Source organism: Pinus tabuliformis, chromosome X, assembly GCF_031772625.1.
Source record: "Pinus tabuliformis cultivar Carrire ecotype Pingquan chromosome X, CPIR1, whole genome shotgun sequence".
In the NCBI taxonomy this organism is placed as follows: Eukaryota; Viridiplantae; Streptophyta; class Pinopsida; order Pinales; family Pinaceae; genus Pinus; species Pinus tabuliformis.
Window position 1 is genome coordinate 94,917,705 of NC_142308.1, and position 25,938 is coordinate 94,943,642.

The 25,938-nt window shown below is 34.2% G+C and overlaps 1 protein-coding gene across 1 annotated transcript; it reads right to left on the reverse strand.

Annotated features, from left to right (window-relative positions):
• Window positions 1–3,148: 3,148 nt before the first annotated feature.
• LOC149138565 (peroxidase P7-like) lies at window positions 3,149–4,962 on the reverse strand. Its single transcript, XM_089449860.1, has 4 exons — window positions 4,704–4,962; window positions 4,159–4,350; window positions 3,883–4,048; window positions 3,149–3,749 (listed from the first exon to the last, which is right to left on the reverse strand). Exons 1-4 carry the CDS (start codon window positions 4,923–4,925, stop codon window positions 3,358–3,360), a joined length of 972 nt encoding a protein of 323 aa, XP_089305986.1. The 5' UTR covers window positions 4,926–4,962; the 3' UTR covers window positions 3,149–3,357.
• Window positions 4,963–25,938: the final 20,976 nt, after the last annotated feature.

Consider the following 25,938-nt stretch of genomic DNA (forward strand, 5'->3'; position numbering starts at 1 on the left):
GATATTCTAGAATGTGAATAAATTGGTTTTCATTATTATATTTGTCAGAATAAAACTACGTTCAACAAATTTTAAAACTACGTTCAATGTTCTTTGTTTTTTTAAGAGGCTCTTAAAGTTTTTTTACAATGTTTTGTTTTGCTATCCTCATGATCCCTTTTTCTATAAAACCTTTTTCATTATTTAGGTTGATGATCACTTTTTGTAGTTAATAACAATAATTTACAAGTAACAAGAAGAAAGTATTTTATATGTTTTGATTTGTATATTTATATTTATTACAATTAATGAATGAAATGTATTGTTTTAATGTATTTTTTTAGATGATCGTAGTTTTAATTTAATTATCTAGAAAGTTTTTAGTTTCCAATTTAAAAGAGAGTTTGAGCTATATAGGCATCATTATCTTCCGAAGTTGTTATGGTTATCTAGCTTATTAATCCATTGCTATAAAATGGGATTTTATTATGTATTTTGTGTGGTGTGAGCTTCGCATAATAAAAGCTTGAATTTTTCTATCTTTATGTTATATTTGTTTTTCTATTTTGGTATCAAAGCTTAAGGGCATGAGATTTAAGGGGATTAGGCCTAGCCACCTTACATGTGAGAGATAGATTTTGAGGAAAGATCTGATTTTTTTGTGATATCTCTCATGAAATTTTGATCCAAGCTAGATTGAGAATGAAATTTTGATGCAAGTTATATTCAGAGTGATAGATCCATCGTGAGGAATTTACCTAAATTGAGATTTATCAAGAGTAAGAGACATACCAATATCATATGTTTAAAGGTGTGACTTCTATACTCTATTATTCATTGTTGGAAGAGGAGATAAACCACACTTATAGGCTTTATTTCTATCTCTAGGTTTAGTGAAACCCTTTCTTTGCTTGTGAGAAAGGATAATAGTGATATGTGATTGTTAGCTAATTTATAGTAACAATTAGTAAGAGGACATAAAATATAATGTGCCCTTCTCTTGTAAACAAGAGATTTTACCTCTATAGTGTAGTATAGTATCAATTATAGTTTGCTATTTTTTTTAATTTTTCAAGTGGGATTGAAACATTTGAAGGTTGAATACTTTAATAGTTGTTGATGTTATGTACTAATGATATCTTCATGAAATTTGTATACTCATTATGTATACTCTAAGTTTTCTAAGATTTTTTTAATGCACCATTGGTTTTGTTGGAGACGGGCTAGACTATCTTGCATGTGCCATTGGTTCCTTTAGAGGTCATTTATGAAGGAAATAAGTGGATTTCGATCATCATGCCTTTCCTTTAGGAATTTCTCTATTAACATGTTTTGTTGCATGTGCATGGTTAGCATTTCACTTAATAAGTCATAATCTCATACAAAGCGCTTTTTTTGCTATGTCAACCCCTCCAAGTAGTGATTCACTTCTTGCACATTTTGTGAACTTGGTGTTTGGGTGGTTGTTGGCTCTTCTTGAGATGGAACCTCAAGAATAGGTCAACTAGACTGCCTTGTTTCTCCAACATCACTACGAGCATAGCCATGCTGACATGGCATACTAGAACTAATTGGATACCAATGATAGCTAAGGTTACAAAATTTACCAAAGAGAGCCCAAAATGAAAATTTCCATGCTCCGATGGAAGATCAAGGACCTCAATCCTAGGGAATGAACTAATGTTGCAAGCCCCCAATCCACAAATGGGAATAGAACATGAATAAAACCCTCCCTCCTTGTAGGCATGTACTCAACTTCTTGAGGGGATACCAAAAACAGAAAGTGTCAAGGGCGAGTGAACTAAGTTCCTTGTCATAACCCTTGAGCGAGAACCACATACTAACCCTCAAAACAACTTATAGTAAACTATACATCCCATAAAGACCAACGTTGAGAATGAGACAAGAGACCTAGGGAATTAAGTAGTGTTGCAGGTCCCCTGTTAACCAATGTGACCAGAATGATAATAACAACCCCCTTCCTCTTAGGTGTGTACTTGACCATTGTAGGGGATATTAACAATAGAACGTGGCAAGGGTAAGTGGACTAAGATCCTAGGCATAACCCCTTATCGTCAACCACAAACAGACCCAAAAAATAAATTGAAAAAAGCCAAATAGACCACAAAGACCACCATCCAAGGTAAAGGATAAGAGGAAACCTACCCTGAAGGTGAACCAATATACCACAATAATAAAGACTAAAAAATAGGCTAACCAACTAGCTTGAATTACCTTGTAAACCAGTTGAATTTGAAGAGAATAGCTTTGTTGCAAGCCCACCATTGGTTGGAGAACCATGTATCCTTCTCCCTCTGCACTCGGCAACTCCTTGAACATTGAGGTTTGTCTAACACCAAGATCCCAAACTTTACCAAGAGGCCCTCTCCATTCACTAATTCACATGAAAGACAAGAAATGTGGCAGGAAATGTCCATCCCAGAACTTCAATACCAAGCTTACAAAGCCTCTATGTGGTCGACCCTTCCACCTCTCATTGCACCAGACCACCAACATCAATGAGAAACCATAGAGAAAAATCACAAGACATTGAATGTGTTCCTTCGTGAGATAAGAGGTATTATCATAAATTTGATGAATGGGGGAGCATGCGATGCCACCACCCTCCTTAATGGGCCTTGGGATTTGGTAAGGTGGATGATGGCCCCTAACCACACTAATGCTTTGGTCCATCCACCCCATCTATGTCACGACAATATTGCCAATTAAACTACCTCTGGTAACCTAAAAAAATTCAATAATATTTTATACTATAGTGTGTTAAATTAAATATACATAATAATATTTACATTACAACAAATTTTATTCATTAAAATTAATATATTTAAAAAAAAAAAAATCATATATTACCATATTATTTTGATTAAAATTAATATATTTTAATTAAAAAAATAGAATTCATATGTTACCTTGTTATTTTTTAAAGTGAATATTGTAATTATTGCTATTAATATTTTATAATGTTCAATGTTATTAGCCCACATAGCATAGAGCAGACGATAAAGTATTATGTTAAAGTACTTTTGCATTATGCTTACAGGTTCAAAATTCTAAAAATTCCAAATATACTAAAGGCTGATGTAGCCTAGATTTTCTAAAAATTTCCCATATAGAAGTTTCCAGAAAAACAAGCTCTTCAAAATAAAATATGCACTCTATCTAAATTCTCGACTCCGTTCAAGTCTGGAAAACTTCAATACATCAAAATTATTTTAATTATTGTAAAGGTATGCATGCATTTATTCATGTCAACCTCCATCAGCATATGGTATACATGGACTGAAATCAGTCGAATCGTTACTTTTACAAATTAGAAGGCAGTGCAATGAAGTGATGATAATTCGACAGTGATGATAATTAGTTTGGCTTCCTGCAGTTCTTTCGGATCTGTCCGCTGGTGCCAGTAAGAGGTTTGATATTTCCCATCTTAACCATGGCCGCAGCAAAATCCGAGAAGAAGGTGTTCTGGTTTGAGGCGTACGTAGTCACCTGTGAATCAGTGGAGCCTCCGTTGAAGAGTTCCTGGTCGGAGTGGAGAAGTCCTTTTTGGCTTTTCAGGTCACTGTAATAATTTTTGCCAAACACAGTGGGAGTCATATAATCCAATGGCGATAGGTTGCTGTCTCCGGAGCCTGTGGTACTCGGACACTTTGAACGCAATGAAGTGGCGTACGTACTGTCTATGTTGGTGTCGTTGTAAATATGGGCTCTGAAATTCTTGCATTGCGCCTGCCCGATTGTATGACCACCTGCAGATTGAATATAACATATCAATTCAAAACCACCAATGAAGAATGAATATTCTTGGACCAATAGCCATTAATTATGGATGGTTATTATCAGCAAAGTTTTCTCTGTTAGAAATAATAATATTATCATTACCAGAAAGTGCAACCATTTCCTTTGCGGAGAGTCCCTGCGCTTGGAATAGTGAGATGAGGTTGCTCAGACTGGAAGTGGGAGGCGGAATATTACTGTTTGCACCGCTTTTGCTAGCTGTTGTCGAGTCTCGCCTTCCCAACATTACTGTCCATGAAGGACCGCCCAGCTGGCAATTGATAATTTGACAACATATATCAATCAGTACATCATATGATTTTTTAGGTATTCAAACAGGAATATAAGCAAAGCCGAACAAAGTTAATGGGCCTAGCTTACTTCAACAACAGAATCACGAGCAGCAATGGCGAGAATGTCTGCACAGGAAACGACTCCACTGCAAGCTTTCTCGACATTGCTCTTTATGGTATCTATTACGTCGAATCCCCTCGCAGAATTGGCATTGGGATTAGCTGTCTTCTCGCCAGTAATGGTCGAAGAATCGTCCAACAGAACGGACCCATCGCAACCCTGCATATGAATAAAACCCGCCAAAGCAGAACTTATCAATAATATCTTCTTCTTTTTTAAATAGCCAACAATCATAGCAAACTTATCAATAATATCTCAGTTACATAAAATTGGCCTTCACCAATAGATAAAACTTAAAATTATAGACATGAAAACCAACAACCATCGTCAAATTTTTAATATACATAAAACTTAAAATGATAGAGATGAAAACAAACAACCGCCATCAAATTTCTACTCAGCCAACCGGATAATTTGAAATTCAAACTCTGGTGGCCTCTAAACAAAAATATCGCCATTAATGACCGTTGTTCAGTTCGTTCAACCAATAAAATATCAATTCGTGCACTTACATTAACGAAGCAGTCGTGAAAGTGCAGGCGGAGCAAAGACGCACCCATCCGTTTCTCGTTAGCGACCGCTTGCTTCACTGCGGCCTTCACTACCGACAGTGCCGTCGGGCAAGATTTGTCGTAAAACGTGGAGCTCAGCTGCCCATTCACAGTATCAGTAATAGAACACACGATAAACACCATTACAGCTATAGAGGCGAAACTCTTCCTTAGGTAAGCCATTTTTTTCTTATGGAATAAAGCCAAAAGACAACTTTCTTTGGCAGTATTGCAGAATGGTTTCGGACGATCCGTGATTGGGAAATTTATAAGGGGAGATGTACAAACATGAGGAGCAAATTCAACTCAGGAAGGAGGACTCGGTCCAATATAAACAACGGGGTTGTTGATTGATTTGCTGTAGCGCAGGTATCAGAAAACGACGGATGCTTTTCATAAAGTACCCTGCGCAATTATTAAATGGCGTTGTCAACAGAGGTTGGCAAATTTGTGGGATACCGGAAAATTGTCACAGTAGAAGTTTTTGAATCTTGTTCTTATCGTGGAAATGGATTAGTATTATTAAAAAAATTAGAAAACCTAAAATCTTAAATCGTGACAATAAATCTATTTTAAATATCTTAAAGCCCTAATTTATCAAAATCTGACTAAAATTTTTATTTTTGAAGGACAAATTTGAAGACTCATTAGACTCCGCAGAAGCCTCGTTAGACTCCGCGAATATTAAACTGCACCGACCGCGATTAACCGTGAATGTTGGATAACGCGAGGACTGAGCCTTTGTCTGTTCTTCGCGCCAGCCGACATAGCTCAAATTTCCACGAGCAGCCGGCCACGCAATTATTATGGTTAGACCAAGCCCTAAGTCAGAAGCTTCGTTGTGTTAAATTCAAAGGAGCCGTATGAATGTCCGCCCCTTAGTTTGTAATTCGCATTAATCACGGACGATGTGAAGTTTCTTCTGTAAGTTTTTCTATCAAACTTTACATTTATCTGTTGACTTTGTAGCATGGATAACTGAAAGCGAGTAAATTTTCTGGCAGTCATCTTTATTATTTTGTCAGGGAGAGTAGATAAACTTTATATTGCTGGAGTTTTAGTCAAAGCCACCGTTTCGATATTATTTTCCATGAGAGCCTGAACCACATACGAGAAGTGCAGTTCTTAGTTTTAATCAGAAGTGTATATATTTATGTAGTGTTTCTATAATGTGAAATTTAAAAAAAAAATATATTTCAATTTACAATAATATATTATTTTTATATTTTATTTTCAATTTAATTTATTTAACAATTTAATGTATTTTTATTAAATAAATTAAATTTCTAAAATTAGATGGAGAATAGAAAATATTACATTATCATAATATCAAATAGGTAATATAGTCAAATTTTAAAATGCATATTCACATAATAATAAATTTTATGAAATATTTTCAAAATGAAATAGTATATTTTATCCCCAAAACAAAGGTACATGAGTGTTTTTTCCTATCATATTTCATGTATTTCAAATTATACAAGTATAAGAACTCAAATGATTCACGACTATGTATATAATATCTAAATAGAAAAAATGAAGACTCTCATCATGAGACTTATGCATTTTGCCAATTTTCATTTTTTTTCCTTAATATTTTATCTGTAATTAGTGAAAATTGAAAGCTTCTATTTGTCAAAATCTTGCATTTCTCTATTTAATAGAATGAAAACTTGTAGCAAACCTTTTAGAGTAACAAGAAAGAATCTACAGAAAAAGTAGGAATGGAAGAGAACCTAGACACACTGTAAATGGAATTGAATCAATATTTGCTAGGCAAATGGAAAGTGAAATAGATCAATGCCAATAGGGTACTTGTTCATCATTACATTTATGGAGTGTTAGGTCGTCTACCAATGTTTCAATTTATATGTCATAGGACCCACCTAGATTCCATGAGTTTTAAAGGGAAATCACAACGTCTCGATTTTGATTTTCTTTTGAGGTGGATAGTGATCCACCACTGAGGTTGAGGGTTAATGTGTTAAGCCATCCGCAATGGTTTCATTAAACCATTCTAGTTGTGGTCTAATCCAAGATATGTTGATTTTGATTTTCTTTTGAGGTGGACAGTGATCCACAAGTGAGGTTGAGTTTTACTGTGTTAAGCCATCCAAAATGGTTTCATTCTAGTTGTGGTCTACTCCATCATATCGAATATGTTTCAATGGAAATATAGTTGGTGCAAGTCATTTGTTGATTCAAATTTCACAAGTGAAGTCAACAGAGAGAAATCAAAGTGAACCGTGAACTAGGGTTCCATTAGCAACATTTTCTATCCAACTAGGATGACATGAATTTCAAAGAGATAAGACCAAGTGCGAGTCCTAGGCTGTAGTTTCTTAGGGTTTATTTTAACAAAACAAAAATGAAATATGTATGAATGAATAAATGAGGTGAGAGCTAAGAGTCAAAGCACGAATCGTAATTTGGAATTGCCATCACAACTGAAATTGCAATTAAAAATTGGTTGACAAATATTGCCCTGAATATGCAGGACCTATGGACTACACTTAGGCTCGCTGTCAAATTGGAAAATGAACTCGGGTAAGGGTCCACCAAGACGTTCAAGTGAAGCTAAGGGCCTGCTTTCAAATCTTTGATCAAGATTTTCCCAATAGACACCTACCTGTTGTGGAACATAACGAGCGTCTCATGGTCTCCCTTTAGATCCATACGAACTGAGGATTTAGACAAGACCTTTCACAAGTTCATGCCATTGTATGAACCTTTGTGGCCCGTGTAAACCATAAACTCCATGTGCAGACTTGAAACCCTGAGGCAAGAATTATTGGAAATATTAACCAACTCAGAATGCTCTAGGTGGAACCTAGACACCAAGTTTTGTATTTCAGGGGTAGGAATTCTAACATAAATGAGTGGAACTAGTGCTATATTTTTCAAGAATTTATTGAATTTAATCTCATAAAAGCAAGGAAATCTTGAAGAATGAATGCCTTCTCTAGTGCGTTTGGAGACCACGGACATTCTTAGCTCCAAAGCTCTTGCCAAAACCTTCACAAATGGGGAGATATCCATTTTTACCAAAAAAAATAATCTCACAACATCATCAGATCAAATCCTGAAGGACACACATCGTCTTGAGGCTTTGCGGAATTGACTCTCATAGAGATGTATGATTATTTTCCCCCACATATATAGATGTCAGTATAGTTTTCTAGGCCGACTTATTCGAGTGCCCAGACGTTTGGTTGTCACATAGATCAGAGAAAAATGACCATCTCAACAATAAATTTGTACACCAACACAACCAAATGTAAATACAAACTCAGAGTGCCTACAAATTGTGCCCATCAAGCTATCATCTCATCACCTCACACATTAATATACTATTGTCCTCCATCTTCCTTCCATTAAATATCAATTCTCATAAACCTACTCTTCGGGTGATCTTTTGTCTCTCACCTTTATATTGTGTGCCAATATGATAGGTTCATTCAATTAAATCCCTTTACCAATCACCATAACATTTCATAAGCCGTTCCATAAAGAACACGATGAAACTTTAGATTAACGTAAATGAGTACTTTGGAGTCTATACGTTGCCAAAATGATTTTAGAAACGAGAACAAGAAAACCAGAGGATATCCGACAATTTATCCAACAACCTTTCACTAAGCATTTTCTTATATTCTTTAAATTAAAAAAAAACAAGTATAATCATAATTAACGTTTTTTTACGCTAGTTTTAACTTTGCAATTCTAAAACGTGTTAGACCCCTTTTGAAGGACTATAATGTGTTCAATCTTGACCTTGTTCAAGACCTCCAATATTTAAAATCTCTTAGATTCAATGGGGTGGGGATTTTCACTTTACATTTTTTTCTTTTTCTTCCTGGTTGAAGTTCCCCAAGAATGAAATATTTTTCGTTTCAATCATTAATGCAGAGTTAAAGTGAAAAAACATATTAAATTAATTAGTTTATTGAGGCAAAGAGAATTTATGTTTTATTATTGAATTTTTGAATGCATGTATGGTAAAAGAGAGTAAAAAGACAGTAAAAGGATTATAAATTTCTAAATTGTGTCGTAATCATATTTTTAATTAATTAACCAATCATAAAATAAATTTCAAAATTATTTAAAAAAATAATTATTATTATAAAATTGTAAAATGTTGAATAAAATATTTAATTAAGATATAAATTAATAAAAAGTAAAAATAAAATAAAATTTGTTAGGTATCTATTAGAAATAAATATAGTAAAATAATTAGTAAATAATATATTAGTGAATAAAGGATATAAATTTAATATTTTTACAAATTTTTCATCATAAGGGATGGTTCACTGTTGATTTTCAAAGCCTACAAGTTATGGATATGCATTTTATACTGGCTCATTTTGGATAGAGATGTTTGTGTTTTCTTTCTATATGGATGAAAAACTCATAGACTATTTGGAGGACCCTCTCGACGAGGCCTATATATGAGCCCTCCCTCCATAGAAAAATGCCTTTGATAACATTTTGACCGGCCCTATGACACTGACTCAACCTTCTACCATGCTCTATTCGGTGAAATTGCAATCATTAGGCAAGGACAATCCTTAATAGATAACGGCTATGGTTGAAAATACACCCTTCAAGAATGCCTTCCCTCAAACCTCCCCCCAAGATGGGCACTCCTAAACATTTTGTTCGATAAATCCTCCACATTGTAGCTCATATACATAGTTTTTCATGGCTTTCAATTTCACTATGACCCCCCTTAGAGGTGTCTATTATTACTGGTGACACAACAAATATTTCTATTGTTATTTTGGACTATACTTGTTCTACATTTAACCTAGTTTCCCATCATTGTGGTTTTCTCAATGATTTTTTTAATTGTCAAGATGCTGAAATGATGTGGGAGCCTTGCTTTTAAACCACCTCCTCACTATTCAACGACCAATGACCCCTACCAAGTTAGCAGAAAAAAAGTATCAAATGAAAAATGTACAAGCCCATTTTAATGATGGGGAAGGAGATACATGTTAATGATATTTCAGAATGGAAGACCTAATAGTTGTGGGAATATTTACAAGTCAGTAAGTGATTATCACATGTATGAGATCATGGACAAGCATGTAGTTTAGCCTTATGCTTTGATATTCACTAAGGTGTCTGATCATGACAAAAGGGTGGATGGGGTGGATAATGGCAACCAAGGAATATGTACAAACAATTCAATGGTAAAGATGGAAATGGCCTGGCTCTAAGGTTTTTTATATAAAGAAGTTGATGACATGTTTTGATACACATAATTAAGAGTTGATGATGGTGCTAATTTGGGTTCGCCTCTCATGGCTTCCTCTTATCTTTTGGTTAATATATTTTTTCTGCAAAAGAAATATCCTAGGTTTTTTCTATGAGGAAGACATATCATTTATCCAGAAAAAATATATTCAGATGGATCACAACTGATAGACCTAAATCTAACATCAGTGCTACAAGACACCATCTCCTCCCATGGAGGCCACATCTCCCATTTGCATACCATGGACTACGAAGGAATTTTGTTTAAATGTGGTTGTTGTTAGAAATATGGGCCTCTTAGTAGTGATTCCTCTCTTAGAAGACGAGCAGAATGTTTGTGAAAAAAATCTTCCTATTACTTCCATTCGTGATCCTTTGGCTCGATGTTTCAAGGGAAATAAGAGTGAAGTCATACTCCTCGTTGAGCCTTTAGTTTCAGGACTTCCACACTATGTACACAAGGAATTAGACGTAGTGGCTCATTTGTATTCCACAATAATGACTCCATCCTATTTGGTTCAAGCACATACAACAAATAAGGTCTAAAAAACAAAGGTATGGTTGATTTATCCCCTTATTTTCCTTTGATTACTACTTACGGGTTAATTTTTCCTTCATGTTCTCCCACAATTTTTTTTAGCTTCCATTATGGGTTTATATTTCTTGATTTTCCCCCTCTTATATATGTTGGGTGTGCCCTCCCACCTTCAACCATTATGATCCCCTATCTTCCCTCATGTTTCTCTCGCACTCACATTTCCCTGGGCCCCATCTACATGTTATAATATTCATTTTTTCATTCCTCCGCCCCCATTTTATCCTCTCAAATATTTAATTAATCTCCTTATAGATGAACATAATGGTCTAGGATCACATGAAAATGATTCCCGATTAATCATAGGATGTGATAAAAGAAATATATTAGCTAAACCAAAGAGGAAATCCTCTTCATATGTCATACCAGGGAAACAAAAGTTAATCTATGGGGCCCCTAGAGTACCAAACCCCTCTAAGTTTATATGATGAGAATTCTGTTTCTTAACTATGTGCGACTAGCTAACCCCAAGAAAAAATTAGCTCTCATAAGGATCATGGACCTAATTCTCCTCATATGATTTTGCTCCATGAAACAATGCTCGAAGATATTAAATCCATCCATAAACTAAAACATCGCTTTCCTACATGGAATTTTGATCATATCGATGTGAAACAGAAACCGAGTGGTTCAATCAAAGGTTGAGATGAATGGGTCATACTCTACAATAAAACATGAGTTATAAACTTTGGATTGTCCACATATTTTCACCTATAAGAGATGGATTACATTTTCCACTGCCTAAATATCTACAGTCCATATAATGAGTGGAATATTTTTTGGAAAATAATTTTTGACCTCCTTTACATATATTTGGGATCTATTATCCTAAGAGGAGATTTAAATGTCACATTAGGGATCCTTTACCCATATGGATCCTCAATCAGATTATCTTTTACACAAGCTAGACTTTGCAATGCTAATAGATGTATTTCCTCCAAATATTTTTCTAACACGGACTAATAAGAGATATGGTGAGGCTTGAATCATAAAAAGGTTGGATCAATTTATCATTTTTGATAATATGTTGGATATATACTATAGATTAGATAATGGTTCTCATCTAGAGCCACTCTCATCATTTCCCAACACTCTTTAATATGGAATTGTTTCCCCACAAGCCCCTAGGTCCTTTAAAATAAATCCACACTGGCACATAGAACAATCACTCTTGGATGAAATTAAAAAATGATGGTGTATCTTCAACTAAACATCTAGAAAATCTCCTTCAATATAATTCTAATAAAACCTCAAATTTGCAAAAGAGTTCATCTCGATTTGGGGTAAAATCAGAAAGGAATTGGATAACAATACTTTATTAGAAGTGGAGAAGCAACTTCAAGATCTAGTGAACAATCTGGATCCATTCTCCTTTTCATGATCTATAAAATAAACAATAATCTCTTTGGAAAATAAAAGGTTCTTCATCCTTCTCGATAAATAAAAATAATGGAGGTTAAAAATCCAAGCTCTCTAGCTTCAAGCCAGGAATAAAAAAAAAATGTGTTTCCACTAATTCACAAACTTCAGATAGGCTTCAAACCCAATGTGGGAAATATCCAAGCCAAATGAACATAAAGTCTACTCCTTTAATGGAATAGTCGAGGAGGGGTGTAATCATTTCAAAAATATTTTCAAAAGGGAACATCACGCAAGAATTAACAAAATCCTTGCCATTACACAACTCTTCTCTAGTTTCATTGATGAGGAAGGAAACCAATCTCTGGCAGCCAAAGTCTCAAGTGTTGAAATGGAGAAGTTTTTTCTTAGCTTTAAGAAGGAAAAAAACGTAGGGACATATGAATTATTAATTGAGTTTTATCCTCACCGTTATGACTTCATCACAATATACTCCAAGATACATTTAAAAATATTGGCCCATTTTAACTCTACCTTTCTCTAATACTCAAAACCAATAATCCAACCTTCCTTGATAGTTTTGGTCCATTCTCTCTCTCTACAACATTAACTATAAAATTATTTCCTACATTAATGCAGGAAGACTTTGGCATGTATTATATGATCATATCTCCCTAGAATATTTTGATTTTTATTAAAGGGAGACATATCCAAAAAGTCATAGGCCTTACACAACAAAGCCATCAAACCATACATATCAAAAAGAAAAACACATAATTTGTAAGGTTGATCAATCAAAATATTTTGAGAGAGTATGTTGGTTATACTTTAAACTTCTCCTTGTGAACATGCAGTTTGTAGACTGGATATATAGTTGCATCAACTTGACATCCTTAGCTACTCTAATAAATGGATTAGCATCCCATTTTTCTGCTCCTAAAATAGGTCTTAGGAAGGGATGTTCCCTTTCTTCCTTACTCTTCCTATGGGTAACTAGCGGACTAAGAGAAGCTACTAGATATGTGAAATGAAGAGATATGCTTGTAGGAATAAAATCATTCAAACCTTCTCCTTAACTCTTGTACTATTTGTAGATGATATTCTAATCTTCATGAATGGATTTTTTTAGCAATTTTTCTTTTATTAAACATATTCTAGAACTATTCTTAGCACATTAGGAATGCAAATAATTGAACAAAAATTTTCTCTTATTGGAAATGACTTTGACGAAGATGATAAGGATCGAGTATATAGGGCTATGGGAAAATCTCAAAAGATTTTGAAAAGCACTTTTAAATATATGTGTTTCAGTTTAAAGCCAAATAACTACACAAAAATTGACTAGTCTTGGATTTTGTCTAAAATATAATTAAGGATATGAACTTGGTACAATAGGTGGCTTTCTTGAGCAAGAAGGACTGCCTTGTGTAAATATTTGTTTGGAGGAAATCCCAATATGCTCAAATTCATTATCTTGGATCCCCATTGAAATTCTTCATCACATTAAAAATAACACTCTTAGGTTAATATAGGAAATGAAATTTGAAACAAGACCTTTTTCCTTTACATATTAGTCTTCCATTGCAGTTACAAAAGTGATGGGAGGATTAGGGGTACAAAATTTCATATGTTTCTCTAAAAATTTGGAGGCAACGAATATGTGGAAGCTCATCCAAGGAAATGGTCTTAAGGAATAGGATATGTATAAAAAATATGTCTATCGTTCTTCTTTTATTGATTGGATAAGAGCACTAGTTAAGAAACCTCAATCTAGATCAATGATCTTGAAGGTGTTGGTTCAATCCTTCCCTATTATAGGAACCAGGCTTAGATGGAAGGTAGGAAAAAAAATTAACATTGTCAATGGGAAATACCTTTGCGTATGTAGTAAGAAAATTATATCTTTCCTTATCCTTTAATTCAAGAAAAAAATGAGCAAATCTATTTCACATTAAATCATATCTTAGTCAGAAATATGGTTAATGGATTCAAAGGTTGGAGATTAACAAAATAGCTACACCTTGAGGGACATTGGGTTAACGAATGAAGGAATTATATAAATGGATTAATGCAATCAATGGTAAAAATATGTTAGAATGAGAGCTCTTAATATGGTCTCCCAATATTCTATGTGATTACTATTGAAAAATAGGACATCATTATATAGCACAGTCCTTCAGGTCCTTAGAAACTCCCAAGTGGAGGAAAAGGTTGTGGAAATTTAAATTCTTTCAATAGTCTAATATGTTCATGTGGTTGATCCCAAAATACAAAGTTCCTACAAGGAACATCCTTCAACCATGATAGTTAAATGGACCAAGCAGATTCCCTCTTTTCTTGGAAAATTCAGAATCCATCAACCACTTATTTATACATTTTCCATTCACCTCACTAGAATGGAAGGAACTAAAATATCATGAGGGGAGAACTTGTAATTAGAAATAAAATAGAGTGGGGGATTATTTAAGAACTTGGATTCAAGCTAATAACTCAAAAAATTAAAATATCTCCCTTTGATCATAGCATGGGGAATTTGTTTGGAACAAACCCATGCTCTCTTCAAAAACTGGCCACTCTTACTTTTGTGTATTTATCCAAGGCCTTTCTCTATAGGGATTCCTCTCTTCAAATTCCATTTCCAACACTTTTTCAAACCTCCTTGAGGTGGAGATTCAAAAGGACAAGCCATTGGGGTTTTTTGATGGGGCTTCTTAGTTTATCCCTTCTATATGTGTAGTAGGGGGGACTCCTTTTCTTATAGGATTTATACTAGACCTCATTTACTTACAACATTGGGCAGGCCTCCAATAATTATGCAAAACTAATTTCTCTTATACTCTTGGTAGAACTGGCTCTTCACAAAAATATTCACTCGATACACATTTATGGTGATTCAAAGCTCGTAATTGATTATATGAACGGTGTCTCCAAGCTCAGGGATTGTACTATTCTTCCAATATACCATAAAATTATAACAAGTATCACATATCTTACTTCCATATCATTTGATTATATATAGATATGTAGGAATGCAAAAGCTAGTGAGCAGTGAGAGAGTGGAATGGCACTGGACAAAGACAGTTGGAAGATTACAAAATATAATGAAGGCCACTACTCAAAATTTCCTCTCAACCATTGGTAGTAATCACTAAAATAAATCTCTTTTTTCTTTGATGATTTTTAATATATACTATATTATGTAAATATACTACTACACCTATTGGTTAGATACTCTAGGACATTGTCTGAACATAGAGAAAAAATTTGAGACACTAGATGTACCTGTGAATGGACTGATGTATAGGTGGTATGCATGTACATCATTTTGGAGGATTAGAAGATAATTCACTATGGTATACATGCTTATAAGTTTTTTTAGTGGATCTAGTAGGATCACTGGATCTTATTTTGTTTCTTCATGGAAGCACTATTTGAACTTTAGCCATTGGAATTCCGTGGCATATATAAATGTAATCTTATTTACTATAAATAATATTACAATTTTTTGTTGGAAAAATATTGAAACTTGATTATTCCCATTTTGTATGTACTAAAAATACAAATATATTATAATTTGGTATTCACATAATAAAAACGAGATTTAGATGCAATAGTGTGCCTGCCGAAACAGGAAACAGCCACAAAAACAAGAATAAAAGCAATAGAAAATATTGTTCATATTTTTTGTATTGGCATTTGAAATTTATGATAGTTTGAATTAGCAACATCAACTCTATAAAAATATAAGACCCAACCCAGACATAAAAAAAATGTTTGTTCACCACAGTTGTGGAAGATGAATGGAGCTTTTGCACCATCTCCTACAACTAGTCCCCTTATGGCAATGATTCTAAAAGGAGAGGCATCCTACACTTGAGTGCACCAGTAATAAATATTGTTCATAATTTTGGTGTTGGAATTTGAATTTATTGCAGTTTGAATTAACAACATCAACTCTGTAAAGTTTAAGGCCCATCCTTGAAAAATTATTTTATGAATTTGAACCTTTAGCGCCCCCTATGAGGATCTATACAAACTGACTCACATTAAACAAGACATTCTCAATAGTGAAAGCGTGACTCTCATTTTGAATAAACTTTCATCATGCACATTCTTACTAGATTCTTATAGAAACACTTGGATCAAATGTGTATTGAATGCTAGTAGATTGAACTTCCAGAGTTATGGCCGCTCCAATTATTTTAATCAAATCGGGATCCTTGTATCAATAAAAAATTGATAAAAAAAAATTAAAGAACTCTCTTAAGTTGATGTAGAATGTAGCTTAAAGAGTTATGGGAAAAACAAAATAAGTTAATGTTTAAAGGAAGAAAACAAATTTGTACAATTTACTTCTTTATTATTATTTATATTCATATTTTGTGCTTTAAAAAATTATATGATAATCATATTATGTCTTCAAATTGTTATGTGCTAGTGCATCCTATGTTAAAAATGGTAAAAATACTCAAAATATAAGCACTTTCAAATTGAAACCTACCATAGCTTAAAATACTAATAGACTAGCCATTCTTTTGTTTTGTTTATAAATTGCATAAGTGCTTGAAATTTTATTAAAGAAACTAAATGGGTATAATTTTCTTTATTACTGCTATTTACAATCACATTCTTTGCTTTGAAAAAGCATACAAGAAATGAACTGTGCATATACTTTTATCCTACTATTTGCAATTTGTATTTTATATTTTTTATCAAAAATTATGAGCCAAACTAGAATAACATCTTGAGTAATAGTAGTAACTCTATTTACAATATATGCTTAAAAACTTGAGCAATGTTCTTTGCTACTTCTTTTACAATGACATCCTATGCATTCAAAAAAGAAACTAGGAATATGCTTTTAGATTGTCCTTTGTAATATGTATCTTCAACCAACAAAAGTTTTCCTTATGTTCTATTCAGAACCTTAACAAGATAACACATAACCATTCTATTCAGTCCTTGACAAGACACTATAAGCACGTTAATAGTGTATGAACAACATGTTAAACCCATTATAACGTTCATACCGAGAAGGAGTAAACATAATCGTCCATAGGATGTCGGACTAAATATGTTAACAAATAAACATATGCATTTTTCACACTAGAAATTGGGAAATACGTTTGTGCCTAAAAAGGAGCACATCATTCAGATGTTTAAGAGCTTTGGGAAAATCTCAGGAGTAAACTTATAACAACTCCATTAAACATAGCAAATTTCAAAGCTTCATTGAATGTGTATTTTGATCCAGCAAAAGCAAGACTGGAGTTATCTCATAAATTTCATTGCAACATGAAACACGACTAATAGGTTGTATAGTAAAGGAGGAATAAAATATTGCGCAATACTCTCATTGACCTGGAAAATGATATGTTATCGCTTTTATATTTGTAAATGGCATAAATTTCAAGAATTCGGAGTTCTTATTAAAACAAATACCACATAAACGTAATCTCAAGGTTCATTTTTCCTGTAACCACAACATGGAAATCGTTGCCTAGAAAGGAAAATGTTGCATCTAGATTTCCTTCATATGGTTCTATAAAATAGAACTCTGAATTACATGGTTAACTACATATAAAAATTATGTATAAAAGTTAAACTAGAATTTCAAATAGAATCCCTAATGGAGCACGTAAACCCTTTCAAAGTTCACCAATAAATGATTACAACAAACAACATAAGTACTATATGCTCACACCCTTAGTGACTTTTTCATTCTTGATGCCCACAACAAACACCTTATCTATTCCATTTTTCTAATTGTACATCCAATGAAGGAAATTAATATCATTGGAAAAATCATGGATATAGTGAACTATAGGATTTAAATGGTCGAAACCCAAATAAAAACAATTTCATTGATAAGCTTACAACATTCCCAGTGAATAGAATGTTGAAAGAATAGCAGGAAAAATAGGAGAAGAAAGCACAACAGAATGACCAAGAAAACTGAACTGAATTTGGATTGGACTTTATTAAACAATGATTCTCCGTGTTTTTATTTCATGGGCATTCGATAGTTTTATATCACCAACTATCGTTACATAACTAATTATTCGGTATAAAACTGTCTATTTACATTTGCCTAAAGTTACTAATTCGTTGTCAAACTAACAAACTCCACCTTGACAACAATTTTCCCATTCATCATCTTTCCTGCAAGCCAAGAGAAGCTAAACACCACCGCAGCTTCTCTACTGTAATCGGCTTTGTGAATATGTCTGCACAATTTTCTCGTGTATGGACCTTTTTAAGAGCTACTTTTCCGCCATCAATCACATGTCTTAGAAAATGATACCTTACATCAATGTGCTTGGTTCTGCTGTTATAGGCAGGGTTTGTAGCCAAGTGAATAGCACTTTGATTGTCACAAAGTACATTCACTTTCTCCTGCGTTCTTCCAATTTCATCGAGCAGACCCTTTAACCAAATTGCTTCTTTACTAGCATCTGAAGCAGCAATATATTCGGCTTCGGTAGTGGACAATGCAACTGTTTCTTGAAGCTTTGACATCCAACTAATTGCTCCACCTGCAAGAGTAAAGACGTAACTTGTAGTAGATCTTCTTTTGTCCAAATCACCTGCATAGTCAGCATCTACATATCCGCAGACTGATCCTTCCCTACCACTAAAGATGATGCAATGGTCACTTGTGCCTCTTAGATATCGAAGCACCCATTTTACTGCTTGCCAATGTTCTTTACCTGGATTTGCCATGAACCTGCTGACAGCTCCAACTGCATGTGAAATGTCATGTCTTGTAGATACCATCGCATACATTAAGTTGCCTACAGCGTTTGCATATGGTACATGAGACATATACTGCTTTTCTTCATCAGCTCTAGGACTCAAAACCGAAGAAAGCTTAAAATGGGAAGCTAAAGGAACATTAACAGGTTTCACATTATTCATAGAGAACTTTTCAAGTACCTTCTCCACATACTTTTGCTATGACAACCAAAGCTTACCATTTTTCCTGTCTCTGTGTATCTCCATGCCCAAGATATGTTTTGCTGCTCCAAGATCCTTCATATCAAACGTCCTAGAGAGTTGAGCCTTTAACCTGTTGATCTCTTCCATGCTTTTGCTTGCAATAAGCATATCGTCAACATACAAAGCTAAGATAATGAATATGCCATTGAAACTTTTGAAGTACACACAATGATCATACTCACTTCTTTTAAAGTTCTGGCTCACCATGAAGGAATCAAACTTCTTGTACCATTGTCTGGGAGATTGCCTCAGACCATACAATGATTTCCTGAGCTTGCAAACTAATCTTCTGCTGCGACCTCGTACAAAACCTTCTGGTTGTTCCATATATATCTCTTCATTCAAATCACCATGTAGAAAAGTTGTTTTAACATCTAACTGTTCTATCTCAAGATTAAGAAACGCAGTTAGTGCCAACACAGTACGTATAGAAACAAGTTTTACAACTGGAGAAAAAATCTCATGAAAGTCTATACCTTCAACCTAAGAATACCCTTTTTCTACCAGTCGCGCCTTATACCTTTCAATACTACCATCAACTTTCCATTTCAGCTTGAAGACCCATTTACATCCAACAACACTTCTCCCTTCAGGAAGCTCTACAAGATCCCACGTATTGTTCTTGGCTAAGGAGTCCATTTCTTCTTCCATAGCCATTTTCCATTTCTCGCTATCTGTATCATCTACTGCTTCCTGATAACAAGAAGGTTCCCCATCTTCAGTAACCAAAGCAACAGATGAAGCAGAATCTTCATACCTTTTGGGAGTTTTCCTTTCCCTTGTAGACCTTCTCAAAGCGTTTGGTTGCTGAACTGGTTCAGAAACTTGCACTGGTTCCGAAGCTTCAACGGCTTCCTTTGTGTCTTCAACACCTTTTTCTCCAAAAGTCTCTCCTTCCTTTCGTCTGTCACCGAAAGGTCTAGCCTCCAACTGAACTCGTTGACTCGGCGATACATGTTCCTGTTCAATTCTTTTAACATTTGATTTTAACAAAGAGGATTCATCAAATGTTACATCTCTACTAATGACTATCTTTCGCAATGTAGGATCCCACAACCTATATCCTTTCACTGCATAGTCATACCCAACAAAAACATAACATTTCGACTTTGGATCTAATTTTAAACGCTGATTTTTCGGAATAAGAGAATAAGCATCACAGCCAAATATCCTCAAATGTGAATAGTCACAAGACTGACCTGTCCAAACTTCTTCAGGAATTTTACAATCAATTGCTACTGAAGGTGACCTGTTAACTAAATAACAAGCAGTAGATACTGCTTCTGGCCACAACTCTTTTTGCAAGTTAGCATTGCTGATCATGCTTCTCGCTCTTTTCATAAGAGTCTGATTCATATGCTCAGCAACACCATTTTGCTGAGGAGTATAAACAACAGTTTTGTGTCTAACAATGCCCTCATCCTTACAGTATTGTTCAAATTCAACAGAAGTGAACTCACCACCATTGTCAGTTCTTAGACATTTAATAGATTTGCATGTTCTTTTCTCTACCATTACTTTAAATTGTTTAAAGACATTTAATACATCAGCTTTCCTTTTTATCATATAGATCCAAACTTTACGGGAGTAATCATCAATGAACATTAAAAAATACAATGCACCTCCATATGACACAACAGGGGAAGGCCCCCACGGATCAGAATGAATGTAGTCTAAAACATCTTTACTATTATGATTTCCAACTTTAAATCTCTGTTTACACTGTTTTCCATACACACAATGTTTACAGAAATCTAAATTCAAGGATTTCAGACCTGGAAGAGATTTATGTTTCATCAGTATATGAAGACCTTTCTCGCTCATATGACCCAATCGCTGATGCCATAGACGAGTACCTACTTCTTCCTTTTCTGACGCAACCGCTGCTTCACTGACCTGAGTACTTCCTTTTAACCTGTAAAGATTTCCGACCTTTTCTGCCTTCATAACCATAAGGGCTCCTTTAAAGACTTTCAAGACGCCATCTTGACCTGTAAACCTATAACCATATGAATCCAACACTCCCAAAGAGATTAAATTTTTCTTCAAATCTGGTACATGTCTAACACTAGTTAATGTCCTAACTGTGTTATCATACATTTTAATCTTGATATCTCCCATCCCAACAGTCTGACATGACACATTGTTACCCATAAAGACAGAACTACCGTTTACACTTTCATACGAGGTAAACCAATTTCTATGTGGGAACATGTGATGCGAAGCACCAGAGTCTAACAGCCAGACTATTTGCCAGACATTCGCTGACTACTCTGCGTGCTGTCAGGATTTCGATCAGCAAAAGAAATCCGGGTATTTTTTTTTAAAAAGGAAATTTTTTGTTTCAGAAATTGTTTTGAATACAGTGGTGAATGTGAGATAGTGAGGAAAAGAAGACAGTTTTTTTTAAAGGAAAGGAGAAAAGAAGTTTTTTTTTAAGGGTTTTTCTTTGAATTGACAAAAACAAAGGTTTTTCCCTGAAAAATATTCAGTTTAAAAAAAAAAAAAATTGAAGTAGGGAGAGTTACAACAATTGGGAAATCCTTGGTTGGCATTTGAATTTTTTTTTTTTTTTTGGAAGAAGAAAATTGAAATATTTTTTTTTAAACCCTAGACTGAAGATTGAAAGTCTTAGAAAATGGCCAAGATGTTGAATGCAAAATTCGAGGTGGAGAAATTCACCGGAAAGAGCAATTTTGCTCTTTCGAAATTGAAGGTTAAGGATCTGCTTGTGCAACAAGGGTTGCACAAGGCATTGGATGGGGTAACTAAGAAACCTGCAACCATGACTACTATAGACTGGAAGGACTTGGATGCCCGAGCTCTCAGTACCATCCGGTTATGCCTAGCGGATGACGTTCTCTTCAACATTGTTGAAGAGACTACGACGTCAGGATTGTGGGAAAAACTTGAAAACCTCTATATGACAAAATCATTAACCAACAGAATTTATCTGAAACGACAGTTATACAGTCTTTGAATGAAAGAAGGTTCAAGCGTTGCAGAACATTTGAATGTTTTTAATACACTAATTTGTCAATTAACAGATATGGAAGTCAAAATACAGGAAGAAGATAAAGCCATAACCTTGCTGTGTTCTCTGCCTGGATCATGGGATCACTTCGTAACTTCAATCAGTTTCAGCTTTGCTGATTCTTTGAAGTTTGAATCAGTCGTGGGAGCTCTTCTATCTGAAGAAGTACGAAGGAAATCCAGCACTGAAACAGCTACATCAGAAGCCATGGTCGCTAGAGGACACTCAAAGGAAAGAGGAGAAAAACCAAGGGGGTCTTCCAGGTCGAAATCGAAGGGCAAGAAGTGTGAGGCAAAATGTTGGAACTGCGGTAAAGTTGGACACTTGAAGAAGGACTGTTGGAAACGGAAGGAATCCGAAAACCGAAAGAACGAAGTGAATCAGGTCGATTCAGGTATGATAGACGAAGTTTTTGTTGAAAGAATAGCAGGAAAAATAGGAGAAGAAAGCACAACAGAATGACCAAGAAAACTGAACTGAATTTGGATTGGACTTTATTAAACAATGATTCTCCGTGTTTTTATTTCATGGGCATTCGATAGTTTTATATCACCAACTATCGTTACATAACTAATTATTCGGTATACAACTGTCTATTTACTTTTACCTAAAGTTACTAATTCGTTGTCAAACTAACATAGAAAGGATGGATGACATGTGCTAGAGATTTTCCCCTAATTGAAATTGTCATTAATTTTATTGAGCATGAAAAATAATTGAATGTTCATACCAAAAAAAATCGTATACATAACAAAATATAAATGGCATGGATTCTGGACTATGTATAAACTCAATAAGAAAGAAAAGTGTGCACGACCAATCCAAAAAAGGCAAAGGGGAGAAGATGGCTACATGAGTAATCCTAACATTGAAGGACAACATTTAAAGCTTCTTTGATCTCGTGATGGTCAGTGCAACATAACTCCATGCTCACCAGACATTCACACTCTCATTGCAGCATAGGAATTTTACAGGGATTGATTATGGATCTTTTATAGTTGGGGTGTAATGGCTTTCGAGGATAATTCTCATACATAAGAAGTAGAAATTCTTAACCATGTCAGAAATTTTTGTTGGCGCTTTTCTTTATTTTTACAAGAGTCATATGTAGCTTTACAAGGGTCATAATTTAGAGGTAACGAATTTTCTGATTTAATGCTTGGTGCAGTTCATCAATTAGTCTTTGTCAGCTTCATCCTACAATTTTTCAGTTGATAATCGTGACATAAGGTTTAGTTTGGCATATAAATATGTCTGGTAAGTAGATTTGGGGACAAATTCTATCATCAAGAGAGTTCTATTTATGGTGGTTTCTTTGTGGATAATATCAAGTTCAAGATAATTATTTTTCTTTAGTCTTGTATGCAAGATAGGATAAACATTTTTTTGATCACAAAGAGGATGCTCGTATTTGATAAAGTGAATGTTAGGTACATATTTAGCAAAACACTCATGTTATACACATTACAAATGCAAAACCTCTCAAATCCAACATGAATGACAAGACCACATTTTTGAAGTTAATTTCCAATGCAAAACGAATAAGAAAATAATTTTCCCTGAATACCAACTCCACATGAATCTATGCAACATATTAAAATGTTATAATATTTTTTTCTAAACGGTTGGAAAGTATAATTGACATACACGGAAACCATTTGGACAATTGCTTTACTTAATTACTGAGTGACCTTTGCATATTTGTATCGAATTCATGTAAGGAAAAAAAGGTGAAGAGGATGTAGAGGGTTCCCTCTCTCTGACACAAGATATGGTAGCAAGGGAACATATTTTTGGGAGAAAAGGAACGGGTAATCCTTCAATGGAAAAACTGGAGAACTTTAACAATGATCTTCTGAGGGACAATGCACCACAATAGTACGACAATCACACGCATCACCTAACATATTATACTGTGGTCACACACGTTGTTGCTTCACGAACATCCCATTATCATCTTTCCATTGACCTAAATTCAAATATTTATATCTTGAAGCCCATAAATCACTTAACATGAAATTTCAAGTACACACTTCAATATTATCACAAAATATCATGACAACAAAATCACAATGTAATGATGAGTTGTTATTCGAATTATACACTTCACTATTTAAGCACAGTTTAAAGAAATTGATAGCTCAAACTACAATTATAATAGCAATAATTCCCTGCCTTTTAGCATTAAGGTTTTGGAAACATTTTTCAATGGTTAAACAACTAATCCTCGAGATTAACTTTGGGTTAGTTATTAGGGTCCAAGAAATCTCGGGAACTAATTCAATTGTTTTCTATATGTATTTATATGTACAACATGTCCATAATTCATTGAGATTGATTAATATACATTTGATTTGGTTTCCAGTCTCGTGTGTTCTACATTGGTATCAGAGCGGGTGAGATGCTCTGTTGAATGAGAGCATGGTTAATTTTCTCTATCAAATAGAACGAATCTCAGACTTCAAATGTTAATTTGAACATTATCAGAGCCTGTTGAATGAGAGCATGGTTAATTTTCTCTCTCAAATGAAATCATTTTGAGACTTCAGAGGTTAATTTGAGCATTACGAGAGCCTTGGTTGAGTTGTTTCTAAACTCCATTTATTTGAAGTCTATGGCATAAAGGATATTTAGAGCATGAAGGTTGTGAGGATAGTTGAATGCCACATAAGGATGAAGGTTGTGAGGATAGTTGAATGCCACATAAGGATGAAGGTTGTGAGAATAGTTGAATGCAACATAAGGTTAGCCGAGTGGGACACGTAAATTATTGACTCTTTGTAAGTTTTATAACTTTTTATCATAATGATAGAAGATTGGAGAAATTCAGTGGTATAAAGTTTTTTTAACATATTCTTGGAAGTTAGAATACATGTTGGAGTTTTGAGTGCTTGTTGTTCTCAATAAAAATTTCCAATACTAAGTCGAATACCAATAATTGTTGGATTGTTTGCTAAAAGTCTTAGTTCCATGCACTGAAGGGCACCTAAGGGCTGTTTTTTATTTTAATTTTGGGAGGCTTTATTTTCATTTACTATGTCAAACAGGAGTTTACTTACACTGAAATTTTTGAAAGATAGTATTTGCATTCATAGTAAAATTTCTCAAGGATGGTATTTTCATTTACTACAATAAAATGTCTGAAAGATAGTATTTTCATTTACAGTAAACAAGAGTGTAATCACAATAAATAAAGTTTCTGAAGGATAATATTTACATTTACTGCAAACTAGAGTTTTTACTGAAAGATTTTTGAAGGATACAAAGTTTTTATTAAAGGATTTCTGAAGGATACTTAAAATGAAAGATATATATTTTTTGGTGGTTTGAATTAAATTTTTAATTGAAGAGTGGTCAATTTTTTGGTTGTCTTGGATTTAAAAAAGATATTTTTTCAGTTTATATATTGGGTGGACGTAGATTGCAACCGAGTGTGAAGGGGATTGTGAGAATTTTTGCAGCGAAATCTCAAACCAATGAGTAACTGACTATGCGAAGCATGTAGCAGAGAGACTATGCGAAGCATGCGGCAGAGAAATCTATAACATAGATGAAGTTGGTAAGCATGGAAGAAATGGTATTCACATTAAATTGTGGTGAAATTTGAAAATTATTTAAATAATAATTTCTAATGTGAACGCTAATGTGAAAGTTTTCTTTAAATTGAGAAAGGAATAAAAAATACATAGGAGTAGGTAGTAACTCTCAGGATGCATCCATAATGTTCACATGTAAAATTCACTATTAAAAATATTAAAGTCAACCAACAAACTTTAGGTAAAAGGAGCCAAGATAAAAAGGTAATTTTTATGTGAAAAAAAAAAAGAAAATAAAAAAATTTAGCCAAGATAAAAGAAGTGGTAAGGCTTGTTCCTCCCTTCTCTTATTTTCATTAAATGGATACTTTTGATTGGTGGCAAGTGGAGAAAAGGAGCTTCTAGGGAATGACA